The following is a 14,791-nucleotide window of genomic DNA, read 5'->3' on the forward strand; positions in this document are numbered from 1 at the left end:
ACTACCACTACCCCCCATTATACCTGTTTAGAGAGAGACTACTACCACCACCCTTTATACCGGTTTAGAGAGGGACTACCACTACCCCCCATTATACCTGTTTAGAGAGAGACTACTACCACCACCCTTTATACCGGTTTAGAGAGGGACTACCACTACCCCCCATTATACCTGTTTAGAGAGACTACTACCACCACCCTTTATACCCGTTTAGAGAGAGTCTACTACCACCACCCTTTATACCCGTTTAGAGAGAGACTACTACCACCACCCTGTGTAACTGTTTAGAGAGAGACTACTACCACCACCCTGTGTACCTGTTTAGAGAGACTACTACCACCACCCTTTATACCCGTTTAGAGAGAGACTACTACCACCACCCTTTATACCCGTTTAGAGAGAGACTACTACCACCACCCTGTGTACCTGTTTAGAGAGACTACTACCACCACCCTTTATACCCGTTTAGAGAGAGACTACTACCACCACCCTGTGTACCTGTTTAGAGAGACTACTACCACCACCCTTTATACCTGTTTAGAGAGAGACTACTACCACCACCCTTTATACCCGTTTAGAGAGAGACTACTACCACCACCCTGTGAACCTGGTTATAGAAAGAGACTACTACGACCCTTTATAGACGGTTAGAGAAAGAGAGTACTACTACTACTACCTACCTTTATACATGGTTAGAGAGAGAGGGTACTTCAGGCCAAGCTGGTTGTCTTTGAAAGAGTCCACAAAGTCCTCCAGCATCTGCAGGCCATGGCCGTTTCCACGGTGACACTTCCTGACAAATATGGTGTCCATGACAGGAAGCTGGTAGCGCTGGGTCACAAAGTTATTACACAAGCTGTCTGGAGAGTGAGAGGTAGAGCGATTTACTGTTAGTTCATGTCTGTAAGGTATGCTATAATTGATTGATACATTATTGACTGTCATAAAACACAGGATAATCAAACGAGACATTGCAAGAGATCAAAACTGAAGTCTGTACTTGCTCAAAAAGCTGGGATCTTTTAATGTTGACTAATGTACTGACACGGTTTTAGAAATGTTTTATTGAGAGTATTTTAACTTTTTGTATCGTTTGTTGGTTTGGCAATGCCACTGTCAGCCAGAGAAATATGTTGAGAAGGATTGTCACCACAGCACGCACGCAAGGTACTTGGAGTCAAACAGACAGGCCTGGATGAGATTTTTAAGGTCAGGGCCCTCCGCAAGGCTCACAAAATCATTTTAGACCCAAGCCACCACATGTACCCGAACTTTGAACTCCTCCCCTTGGCAGAAAAAAACAGAACTAAATAATTTGTGCCAGGTGTGATATACCTCCTAAATAGCTTGGGCTAAATGTTCCTATCGACCCAGGAAGGCCAGCAGGCTAGTCTCTTTTTATTGGTATGTAACTGTTATGGAAGTTGTGTTAACAAATTTGTTTTGTATTTAAAACGTGTACTGCAACAAAATGTCCCCATGGGGACAATAAAGTCAGTAAAGTGAAGTCTGGATTCTTAATACATTGCTGGAACACTTCTCCGATTAGAGAACATTAAAGTCAAACAAAAGTGGAAAAACATCTTCTGGCGATCTGCCCGTCTCAATGTGGATCTAATGAAAACGTTGGACAAATTCATTCCAGCTCATCGGTTGTACTACAATGTCCTGCTCTGCAGTGGTCCTGTGTCTTCATTGAGCAACACTAAAAACAGTTTAAAACACAGGGAACGATACTTTGTACCAATAATACTGAACATTGTGATGGGTTCTGACTTATAAAAATAAAAAAACAGAACAATGTAAACTTTGAGCAACTATATTTCTGGTATAGTATAAAGTCTATATCTTGGCCATTACAGAAATCATCTTCAGGAGGTTGAAGCTAACGCATAGCCTTGTGTAAGTTGGGGATACTGTCCAGTCTCCACTAACGTCACCGATCAAATAAGAGCGGTTTTGGTTTAAACAAAAACTTGACCGTTTGACCAGACAGAGACCTTTGGGTTTGACTGAGTAGAACCCGACAGCGTTTCCGTCCTTCCAGAGGAGCTTGGCGAAGTCGTGCTGGCCGTGGCACAGGAAGGGCACCTCAGGTTTGTCCATCTCACCCACGCGGTACACGATACGGTTCAGAATGTACAGGACGAGCCGCTCACCAAGACTCCTCACCTGGGGTGGGGACAGAGAGACAGAATGACACTTAACAAAAAAAGGTAGCACACACACACACACACACACCTCTCCCCAGGAGTTTTCAACAGCAACAATGCACAATCCTCACTACTCAATCTACATACACTGTAGTAGGACAAGATTCAGAAAGGACTTGGTTCAGTACATCGCATTTCACCTCCCACTAAAATGGTTGTGACAGCATTTACTGCTCTGTAGCTCTGCTAACCTCTTGTAAACATAGAAATAACTTAACTGTAGGGTTTAAATCATGGCCCTGAACAGTGTACTGCTCCTAGTTTCAAATGTGTGTGTCTCTCTCTCTTAGGGTTAAGACAGCATCGTCTATCGAGGATGATTGACAGGCATCGTCGACGGTGACGACATCGTGATGTGACATAGATATAGATAGGCTAGGCTATTTGAACTTGACTGGCAACTAACTAAATAGCAGAGTTGGGCAGTGCACAGCAGGGCCATGTTGAGAGGCCTATTCCTTTGCAATAGCCAGCATAACATTTAAATATATATATATAATAAACCATTTACAGAATGCACACGAACAATGTAGACAGAGATTCACCGATGCGGAGTAAAATGTCAAGTCAGGATTTTTTTTTTTTTCTCCCTTGACTAATCGGAGTTTCTGGGCCTAAAAGCCAAAGACATTATGTAATTTTTTTATAGCAGACACACACAGTCTAATTGTTATTGAAGCCTACCTTCCTCTTTTCTCTCCATTTGATAGGAGGATGACTTGACATATCAAGCTTCTTTCAGGTTATGCACCCTGGATTTCTCCAATCTATTTCCTGATTAAACAATTACGTTAATCTAACAGAATTTAAAATAGTCTAAAAGTTTGGTTGTTTTTGAATGACCTTTAACATGGTAGGCCCGAGGTAATAACGAGCAAGATAGAAGAAGAAAAAAACGAGTAGTTCGAACAAACCTTACAGTTGAGCAAAGCTTAGGCTTTTATGAGACAAGAAAATCCTCTGTGCCGTTATGACACCAAAACGGCCAAAAGCAGACTAATCCTACTGAAATATCATAAGAGACGAGATAGTTATGAGTATTTCTCATATATTACAAGAATTTGTCAAATGTTTTTAGTAAAAAAAAAAAAAAATGGTCTGGCCACATTGTCTAAGGGGCAATTTTATAAGTATAGAATCACGCTAGAACAGTTGATTTTGCCCAACCCTAGTGTGTGCGCACACACACACACACACACACACACACACACACAGTGTTTCTCCATTGTTCCATGCTAATCATAACAAGTTGCAGGGTAAAGCCAGGCAGCGAGCCATGAGTTTGTTCTGACTGGTGTCTTTGTGCTCGGTCCTCTACACAAACACACCAGAAATGCAGTGCTTGGCATTCTGTCCAAAACAACATTATTATGCATCTGATGGGGTAGATAAACATGTCAAGGGTAATGTGTGTGTGTCATCCATCATGTTGTTGTAGTATCCTGTGTAGGGCTGAACCCAAGTATAGTCGTGGCCAAAAGCTTTGAGAATGACACAAATATTAATTTTCAAAGTCTGCTGCCTCAGTTTGTATGATGGCAATTTGCATATACTCCACAAAGTCCCTCTTTGCCATTTAAATGAACTGAATCCCCCCAAAACATTTCCACTGCATTTCTGCCCTGCCACAAAAGGACCAGCTGACATGTCGTTAACACAGGTGTGAGTGTTGACGAGAACAAGGCTGGAGATCACTGTCATGCTGATTGAGTTCGAATAACGGACTGGAAGCTTCAAAAGGAGAGCGGTGCTTGGAATCATTCTAGTTCCTCTGTCAACCATGGTTACCTGCAAGGAAACATGTGCAGTCATCATAGCTTTGCAGAAAAAGGGCTTCACAGGCAAGGATATTGATGCCAGTAAGATTGCACCCAAGTCAACCATTTATCATCAAGAACTTCAAGGAGAGTGGTTCAATTCTTTGGGGGGACCACAAAAGTCCAGCAAGCGCCAGGACAGTCTCCGAAAGTTGATTCAGGATTGGGGCACCACCAGTACAGGGCTTGCTCAGGAATGGCAGCAGGCAGGTGTGAGTGCATCTGCACGCACAGTGAGTCGAAGACTTTTGGAGGATGGCCTGGTGTCAAGAAGGGCAGCAAAAAAGCCACTTCTCTCCAGGAAAAATATCAGGGACAGACTGATATTCTGCAAAAGGTACAGGGATTGGACTGCTGAGGACTGGGGAAAAGTCATTTTCTCTGATGAATCCCCTTTCCGATTGTTTGCGGCATCCGGAAAATAGCTTGTCCAGAGAAGACAAGGTGAGTGCTACCATCAGTCCTGTGTCATGCCAACAGTAAAACATCCTGAGACCATTCATGTGTGGGGTTGCTTCTCAGCCAAGGGAGTGGGCTCACTCACAATTTTGCTTAAGAACACAGCCATGAACAAAGAATTGTACCAACACATCCTCCGAGAGCAACTTCTCACAACCATCCAGGAACAGTTTGGTGACGAACAATGCCTTTTCCAGCATGATGGAGCACCTTGTCTTAAGGCAAAAGTGATAACTAAGTGGCTTGGGGAACAAAACATCAATATTTTGGGTCCATGGCTAGGAAACTCAACAGACCTTAATCTCATTGAGAACTTGGTCAATCCTCAAGAGGTGGGAGGACAAATATAAACCCACAAATTCTGACAAACTCCAAGCATTGATAATGCAAGAATGGGCTGCCATCAGTCAGGATGTGGCCCAGAAGTTAATTGACAGCATGCCAGGGCGGATTGCAGAGGTCTTGGGGGGGGAAAAAGGGTCAACACTGCAAATATTGACTCTTTGCATCAACTTCATGTAACTGTCAATAAAAGCCTTTGTCACTTATGAAATGCTTATTATAATTATACTTCAGTATTCCATAGTAACATCAGACAAAAATATCTAAAGACACCGAAGCAGCAAACTTTGTGGAAATTAATGTGTGTAATTCTCAAAACTTTTGGCCACGACTGTATTTGACTGGTCGATTGTTTGATTGATAGGCTGTAGGTCAACTGATTATTTTTGAGCAGTAGCGTATATATATGCCAGGAATTGTGAAACTTAGTTGAAATGTATTTGGCTAAGGTGTATGTAAAGTTCTGACTTCAACTGTGTGTGTATATATATATATATATATATATATATATATATATACATACATACATACAGTTGAAGTCAGAAGTTTACATACACCTTAGCCAAATACATTTCAACTAAGTTTCACAATTCCTGACATTTAATCCTAGTACAAATTCCTTGTCTTTGTTAGTTAGGATCACCACATTATTTTAAGAATGTGAAATGTCAGAATAATAGTAGAGAATGATTTCATTTCAGCTTTTATTTCTTTCATCACATTCCCAGAGGGTAATAAGTGTACATACACTCAATTAGTATTTGCTAGCATTGCCTTTAAATTGTGTCAAATGTTTCAGGTAGCCTTCCACAAGCTTCCTACAATAAGTTGGGTGAATTTTGGCCCGTTCCTACTGATTGAGCTGGTGTAATGGAGTCAGGTTTGTCAGCCTCCTTGCTCGCACAAGCCTTTTCAGTTCTGCCCACAAATGTTCTATAGGATTGAGGTCAGGGCTTGGGGTCATTGTCCATTTGGAAGACCCATTTGCGACCAAGCTTTAACTACCTGACTGATGTCTTGAGATGTTACTTCAATATATCCACACACAATTTTCCTCCCTCATAATGCCATCTATTTTGTGAAGTGCACCAGTCCCTCCTGCAGCAAAGCACCCCCACAACATGATGCTGCCACTACCGTGCTTCACAGTTGGGATGGTGTTATTCGGCTTGCAAGCCTCCCCCTTTTTCCTCCAAACATAACGATGTTCATTATGGCCAAACAGTTCTGTTTTTGTTTCATCAGACCAGAGGACATTTCTCCAAAAAGTACGATCTTTGTCCCCATGTGCAGTTGCAAACCATAGTCTGGCTTTTTTTAATGGTGGTTTTGGCGCAGTGGCTTCTTCCTTGCTGAGCGGCCTTTCAGGTTATGTCCATATAGGACTCGTTTTACTGTGGATATAGATACTTTTGTACCAGTTTCCTCCAGCATCTTCTCAAGGTCCTTTGCTGATGTTCTGGGATTGATTTTCACTTTTCGCACCGAAAAATAACGTTCATCTCTAGGAGACAGAACACGTCTCCTTCCTAAGCGGTATGATGGCTGCGTGGTCCCATGGTGTTTATACTTGCGTATTATTTTTTGTACAAATGAACGTGGTACTTTCAGGCATTTGGAAATCGCTCCCAGGGATGAATCAGACTTGTAGAGGTCTACATTTTATTTTCTGAGGTCTTGGCTGATTTCTTCAGATTTTTCCCATGATGTTAAGCAAAGTTTGAAGGTAGGCCTTGAAATACATCCACAGGTACACCTCCAATTGACTCAAATGATGTCAATTAGCCTATCACAAGCTACTAAAGCCATGACATCATTTTCTGGAATTTTCCAAGCTGTTTAAAGGCACAAGTCAACTTAGTGCATGTACACTTCTGACCTACTTGAAATGTAATAGTGAATTATTAAGTGAAATAATCTGTCTGTAAACAATTGTTGGGAAAATTACTTGTGTCATGCACAAAGTAGATGTCCTAACCGACTTGCCAAAACTATAGTTTGTTAACAAGAAATTTGTGGAGTGGTTGAAAAACGAGTTTTAATGACTCCTAGGTGTATGTAAACTTCCGACTTCAACTGTACACACACTACCAGTCAAAAGTTTGGACACCTACTCATTCAAGGGTATTTCTTTATTTTTACTATTTTCTACATTGTAGAATAATAGTGAAGACATCAAAAATATGAAATAACGCATATGGATTCACGTAGTAACCAAAAAAAGGGTTAAACAAATTAAAAATATATATTTTAGATTCTTCAAAGTAGCCAACCTTTGTCTTGACAGCTTTACACAGTATTTGCATTCTCTCAATCAGCCTCATGAGGTAGTCACCTAGAATGCATTTCAATTAAAACTGTGCCTTGTTAAAACGGTCACTGCACCTCAGATTGCTTCCCAAATAAATGCAGAGTTCAAGTAACAGACACATTTCAACAAACTGTTCAGAGGAGACGTGAATCAAGCCTTCATGGTCGAATTTCTGCAAAGAAACCTTGACTAAAAAGGAACCAATAATAAGAGACTTGCTTGAGCCAAGAAACGAGCAATGGAAATTAGACCAGTGGAAATCTGTCCTTTGGTCTGATGAGTCCAAATTGGAGATTTTTGGTTCCAACCGCTCAGACTCAAAATTGAAATCAGATGCATCTGGTTTCCATTGATCATGCTTGAGATGTTTCTTCAACTTGCTCAGAGTCCACCTGTAGTAAATTCAATTGACTGGACATGATTTGGAAAGACATCTGTCTATGTTAGGTCCTACAGTTGACAGTGCACGTCAGAGCAAAAACCAAGCCATGAGGTCAAAGGAATAGTCCGTAGAGCTCCGAGAGGAGATTGTTGAGGCATAAATCTGGATAAGGGTACAAAAACATTTCTGCAGCATTGCAGGTCCACATAAACAGTGGCCCCCATCATTCTTAAATGGAAGAATTTTGAAACCACCAAGACTCTTCTCGGAGCTGGCCGTCCGGATAAACTAAGCAATTGGGGGAGAAGGGTCTTGGTCAGGGAGGTGATCAAGACCCCGATGATCACTCTGACAGAGCTCCAGAGTTACTCTGTGGAGATGGTTGTCCTTCTGGAAGGTTCTCCCATCTGCAGCACTCCACCAATCAGGCCTTTATGGTAGAGGCCAGACAAAAGCCACTCCTCAGTAAAAAGACATGACAGCCCGCTTGGAGTTTGCCAAAAGACACCTAAAGGACTCAGACCATGAGAAACAAGATTATGTGGTCTGATGAAACCAATATTGAACTCTTTGGCCTGAATGGCCAGTTTCACATCTGGAGGAAACCAGCATCATGCTGTGGGGATGTTTTCAGCGGCAGGGACTGGGAGACTAGTCAGGATCGAGGGAAAGATGAACTGAGCAAAGTACAAAGAGATCCTTGATGAATACCTGCACCAGGGCACTCAGGACATCAGACTGGGGCAAAGGTCCACCTTCCAACAAGACAACGACCATAAGCACACAGCAAAGACAATGCAGGAGTGGCTTCGGTGCAAATCTCCAAATGTCATTGAGTGGCCCAGCCAGAGCCCGGACCTGAACCCAATCAAACCTCTCTGAAGAGACCTGAAAATAGCTGTGCAGCAACACTCCCCATCCAACCTGACAGAGCTTGAGAGGATCTGCAGAGAAGAATGTGAGAAACTCCCCAAATACAGGTGTTCCTAGCTTGTAGTGTCATACCCAAGAAGACTCAAGGCTGTAATCACTGCCAAAAGGTGCATCTACAAAATTACTGAGTAAAGGGTCTGAATACTTAATTAAATTTGATATTTTTTGGGGCAAACATTTCTAAAAACCTGTTTTTGGCTTGTCATTATGGGATATCGTGTGTACATGGATGAGGGAAAAAAACAATGTTATCCATTTTAGAATAAGACTAACGTAAGAAAATGTGGAAGAGGTCAAGGGGCCTGAATACCTTCCGAATGCACTGTACGACCTATGTCAATTTAGTCATAGTCTTTTGTTTGGAGCGCTCCTGTCAATTAATTAACGACGCGCGCATAATTATGGATAGAATTAGGCCTATAGGCTACCTGGCCTGCATATAAAATGTGCTTATTGGGGATCTGATAGTATTTTGAATTGGTTTAACGCACCACCACTAATAAGCTGTGGAGCTTCAAAGTAATGTTTTCTTCCCATCAAACAGCAAGCAAACTAAGTCTGTTTTACATCCATTGAGAATAACAATAGTTCCTCAATGCGTTTGAAAAATCTTTCCAGTTCTCCGTTTCCATAACCACCCAGCGTGAAAGGGAAAAATGTCATGCTCCGATTCAGTGGAAACATCATTAAAAAAACCTACCTGATGATTTCTTATCCCTTGCGCAAATAGCCTACAGCTGTGTCTGGCACAGGAAACAGAGTTTTGTTATTTAGACCAATTGATTGTCGGTCGACCAAGGTTTTTTTTGGGGGGGGGGGCCTAATCCTGTGTGTCCCCTCGTATTGTGTCAGATTCAGAGCTTTTCCTTTCCAGACATAACTGAGATCCTACCTCAACAGAGTGTGTTTGTGTGTTTCAATGTGCTAGCTTTACATTAATCTTGTGTTGTAGTGTGTGTGTGTGTACCTTCACCAGGCCAGTTCTGGAGGGGTCTGAGGTTCTGAGGATGTCCTCTACTGACCACCACTGTCCTGCCAGGTACAGAGCTACCGCTGGAGACATTGAGAATAGAGTTCGATGAGTATGACATATGGTTAGAATCCAAACTTACGCTGTAGGAAATATAAACCCCCAGGCCATAACCTAAACTATAGTAGATCTGAATGGATCGGCTGTGTGTATGCTGGTCGTTTCAAACAAAATAGCTTACACCTACAGTATCTATGTGGTGGAAACTATCAGCTTACACTGACTGTGTCAAAGGATAGAGACAGGGGGGCTCGGGATGGGTTTTCAGACTGTGTCAAAGGATAGAGACAGGGGGGCTCGGGATGGGTTTTCAGACTGTGCTGAGGTTGTGTGTAAAAGTGTTGTGTGTACCTGTGAGCTGATCATCTGGGGAGAACAGGGCCATAACCTTGTGCTTCAGGTCTCCTCCATAGATGGGAACAAAACCAACGTTACACAGACCGATACTGATCTGAGAGGGAGAGAGAGAGAGAGAGAGAGAGAAAGTGTGACATGGTGTTAGAGTTGACTAAACTAACAGTGTGTGTGTGTGTGTGTGTGTGTGTGTGTGTGTGTGTGTGTGTGTGTGTGTACACCTTTCTGTGGCTGGGCAGGGTAAAGCTCTCGGTCTTGTCGGGGCTGACATATCGTAGCTGGGTCATGTAGCCCTCTGCTGCCTGCTCCACCTCCTCTTGCCTCACTGAATCCAACACGTCCACAGGGAACTCCATCCCTACAGGGCAAAGGTCAGGAGTCACAGGTCAGAGGGTCACTCATGCCAAATAAAATATATGATGTCTGGTCCCGTTGATGAACACAGTGGGAACGGATTATTTTAAAACAAGCCTAACTTCACACCTGTATTCTGTCGTCCCCTAGGCCCAACGTAAAACCACCTTCTCTTCATATCCAAAATAAACCCAAATCAATGAAAATGGAGTCGCACAATGTATAAAGTGCTGAAATACTAACTCTGTGGCTCAGTCATCAGACAAGGCCTGCACAATAGAAGCCATTTTATTCTGATGTTACCAATCAACAATTGTTATTTTATTCATCACATGCATCGGAAATGGGTGTAGACTAACAGTGAAATGCTTACTTCAGTGACACACTTCCAATGCTGCCCTCCCTTGAAGGACAAAACATCCCCACCTATAAAACACCTATGTACAGAGCCCTCAACATGGACACCAAGAGAGAACAGGCTACTTCCATCTGGCCACTACACAACCAACCACATGCACACTGAAGAGGATGGGAGGAAAAACGCTGACATTTTGTCAGCAAATTAATCGTACTGTTTATAGTATTTAGAAATTACAGTCACCACGGTCTCATTGCAGAAAGGTCCCTCACATGATAATTATTAATATGAAGGAGATCAAGACTATGTTATAGATGAATAGTCAGCTATTGAATTAAGGGACAAACAAAAGAACATTCAAATAATCAGATATGGAAATTGAAAACAACAGGGTCCATTGTGCTAAATGTTATGAGGCAATACTTTCCCTTCAGGATAAGTTCGATATTACTGCACAGTATGTTTTACGAGCAAAAGAGAGAGGGTGTGTGTGTGTGCTTTCTACCGATGCTGGTTCACCGGTTTCTTATTAGACACTGGAAGGACCACGTCCCCGGAGGAGACTTTACAGTGGGACTCAGGGCCTGTTCCGTGAGCCGAAGCAGACACACACACACACACACACACACACACATCAGCACTAATGAAAACCAGGTCATGTCTTCTGTGACTCTGGCCTGTTGCCAGTTTACAGACTGACCTCTCACACACTGTCACAACTCGGACACACAAACGTGCACACACACCCCAGAGACACAGGCGCGCGCACCCCAGAGACACAGGCGCGCGCACACCAGAGACACAGGCGCGCGCACACCAGAGACACAGGCGCGCGCACACCAGAGACACAGGCGCGCGCACACCAGAGACACAGGCGCACGCACACCAGAGACACACACGTACACCAGACACACACAAATTAGTGTACAGGAAAACACTCTCGGATGCACGTACACAAGTCTACACACACACAGGTTCCGCCTGTCCCAGAGAGTTGGCAGTAGTCCCAGCCATCCTGAGATGTTCTGTGACTGTCTGTCACCCCCGATCTGCGTCAGCCTCACACCAACAGAAAAAGGACAGAAGACTGAGAACTAAAAGGAGGGGTCACAACCAACAGGCTACTATAACCCCCATTCAGACACACTTTGTTGCCTGAGTCAGGTCCCCCTCCCCACAAATTCCATTTAGTTTTTCCATGTTTTTGTTTCCCCCAGTTTTTTACTCAACAAATATCACTGCTGCCAGACACCTGATTGACCTGAGTGCTTTCAGAAAGTGTTCACATCCCTTGACTTTTTACAACTTAATAAAAAGCTAAAATATTTAGAGTCAACTATTCAACCCCTTTGTTATGTCATGCCTAAATAATTTCATGAGTAAAAAATTCTTGCTTAACAAGTCAGAAATGGCAGAGACTAACTGTGTACAATAATGGTGTTTATCATGATTTTTGAATGACTACCCCATCTCTGCATAACACAGTAATTTCCCTCAGTCGAGCAATGAATTTCAAGTACAGATTCAACAATAAAGGTAGGTTTTCCAATGCCTAGCAAAGAAGGGGACCTATTAGAAGATGGGTAGAAATGGCCTCCCGGATGGCGCAGTGGTCTAAGGTACTGCATCACAGTGCTAGCTGTGCCACCAGTTGAGCCCAGGCTCTGTCGCAGCCGGCCGCAACCGGGAGGCCCATGGGGCGGTGCACAATTGGCCCAGTATCGTCCGGGTTAGGGAGGGTTTGGCCGGCGGGGATATCCTTGTCTCATCGCGCGCTAGCGACTCCTGTGGCGGGCCGGGCGCAGTGCGCGCTGACCAGGTCGCCATGTGTACAGTGTTTCCTCCGACACATTGGTGCGGCTGGCTTCCGGGTTGGATGTGCATTGTGTGAAAAGAAGGAAGCCTGAACAGAACACAAATATTCCAGTAACTTTTTGTCATGAATACAAAACATTATGGGGCAAATCCAACATGTCACCGAAAACCACGCCCCATATTTTTAAGCATGATGGTGACTACATCATGTTATGGGTATGCTTGTCATCAGCAAGGACTAGAGTTAAAAAGAAAGTCCTAAAGGAAAACCTGGTTCAGTCTGGTTTCCAACAGACACTGGGAGACAAATTTACCTTCCAGCAGGACAATAACCTAAAACACAAGCCAAATATACACTGGCGTTACTTACCAAGACGACATTGAACGTTCCTGAGTGGTCTAGTTCGTGTTTACTTAAATCTACGGCAAGTCTTGAAAATGGTTGTCTAGGGGGATCACGTGACCCTTGAACGAGATGGCCGCGTGAACTAAGAGCTCCGCACAAGTAGTTTCCAATTCCTAATCTTACCTCCATTCCAAGTTCACACTCATTTAGCTTTAGTAAGAAAAAGTCATGGCGGCTACAAAAGGCGACACTACAGGTGACATTTTTACCCGGACTCGAGTATTAGCGACGGAAAAAGCCTCCAAGAAGAAGCTAGCTTCAGAAAAAACTAGCGCCATTAGCCAGGAGCAAGAGAACCCGCTCCCCCACGAGGCACAACGAATGCCAACCTCGCACTCTGTCGAAGACATCCTCTCTGAGTTGAGATCCCAACGTACAGAACTAAACACCAAATTAGATGCCATTAACTCTCAGCTCAGTGCGATAGGGGGCAAGGTGACAATCCTGGAAAACGATGCCATTGCCTGACATCAACAAGAAGATAACCATAAACGCTGGGCGCCTGGAAAAGGCAGAGGGGCGAATCCTATCCATGGAAAACTTATTGACAGATGCCATGGAAACAATAGCATATGCTAAAAAAGAAAATCGAGCATCTGGAAGAGAAAACAGAGGACCTGGAAAACAGGGGCGAAGGAATAATTGTGTTCTATTCAATCTGGGCGAAAAAGAAGAGGGAAACATGCCACTGATCCGCTACCTGCAAGACAAACTTCCCGAGTGGCTCCACCTGCCCACCGACAGGCGAACTCGAGAGAGCTCACCGACAGACAACCACCGCGACCCAATCACCATACGTTTCCTGAGATTCACCGACAAGGAACGAGTCCTACAGGCGGCGAAAAACAACACCATCACCCATAGAACTCGAGAGAGCTCACCCAGCACTGAGGCCCCTTCACCAGCAGCCAGACAAAAACCACCGAAGAGGCCCAATCACCATACGTTTCCCAATGAGATTCACCAATGACAAAACGAGTCCTTACAGGGAGGCGAAAAACAACACCATCACAGTGGGAAACGCCAATTTATATTTATTTTCCTTTAACCAGGACCTGTCAGCTGGCCTAAATGTTTCAGCCTAGAATTTTATTTCCCTGTTTTTTTGTGAAGAAATACTCCATTGACCCTTGAGGCATCTTCAGGGGGCTATTCAAATTATTTTTCTCCAAACTGAGCTCAGGATTCTTCACCAAGGAGCCTTGAGACACTTCAAAACTCCGAAGAGGCAAAAACTGTTCGTTTTTGAAAGACCAATAATAGATCCAACGGGATGTGTCGAGTTGTTTGGGAACTCGGCTGGGGTGTTCAGAGATTATTATTTTATGTACACCATTTATTTTCCTTTTATGTGAACGCAGCTGTAATTACTATCCACTTTTACCCAGCGATGACTTGCACTAAAGTTCGATTACTGCTCGATGACGATGACTAGTACCTTAAATCTATTGACATGGAACTGCCATGGTCTAGGGCATGCAATAAAATGGAAAAAGATACTATGTGCTCTAAAAAAGGAAAAAGCAGACATTGCGCTATTACAAGAGACACACCTCTGTGATGCTGAACATGCCAAACTCCGCAGAGCTTGGGTGGGACAGGTGTATTTCTCATCTTTCAAATCAAACAGTAGAGGCACAGCCATACTTATCCATAAAAATGTTCCATTCATAATAGACAAAAACATATCTGATCCGGAGGGGAGATTTATTTTGATAACTGGGTCACTATATGGTCAACCAATTACTATATTAAACATATACGCCCCTAACACAGATACTCCTGCCTTCATGTCAAAAATTATAACCCTGTTCAATGAGCATTGTGTCTCCTTTGGTGTGGTGGCCGGAGATTTTAATTGTACCCTTAACCCAACCCTAGACAAATCATCTCAAGTCCCCACCACAAATCCTAGATCTGCAAAGATGTTGAACTCTCTTACTAAAGAGATGGGGCTGATAGATATCTGGAGAGAGAATAATAGCTCATCTATGGACTATACATACTACTCTAATGT

General features: G+C 43.4%; 1 protein-coding gene across 3 annotated transcripts in view; it reads right to left on the reverse strand.

Moving 5' to 3' along the window:
• Window positions 1-14,791, reverse strand: part of LOC115128752 (soluble lamin-associated protein of 75 kDa-like) — a 39,162-nt gene that overhangs the window by 10,333 nt on the left and 14,038 nt on the right. For all 3 annotated transcript variants that reach the window (XM_065017614.1, XM_065017612.1, XM_065017613.1), the window contains exons 2-6: window positions 10,063-10,199; window positions 9,839-9,938; window positions 9,425-9,510; window positions 2,001-2,172; window positions 681-860 (exon numbers count right to left, since the gene is read on the reverse strand). In XM_065017614.1, coding sequence (XP_064873686.1) covers window positions 681-860; window positions 2,001-2,172; window positions 9,425-9,510; window positions 9,839-9,938; window positions 10,063-10,197 — 673 coding nt within the window. In that variant the 5' untranslated portion in view covers window positions 10,198-10,199. The remainder of the gene's footprint in view (window positions 1-680; window positions 861-2,000; window positions 2,173-9,424; window positions 9,511-9,838; window positions 9,939-10,062; window positions 10,200-14,791) is intronic.

This window comes from Oncorhynchus nerka, linkage group LG4, assembly GCF_034236695.1.
Source record: "Oncorhynchus nerka isolate Pitt River linkage group LG4, Oner_Uvic_2.0, whole genome shotgun sequence".
Taxonomy (NCBI): Eukaryota; Metazoa; Chordata; class Actinopteri; order Salmoniformes; family Salmonidae; genus Oncorhynchus; species Oncorhynchus nerka.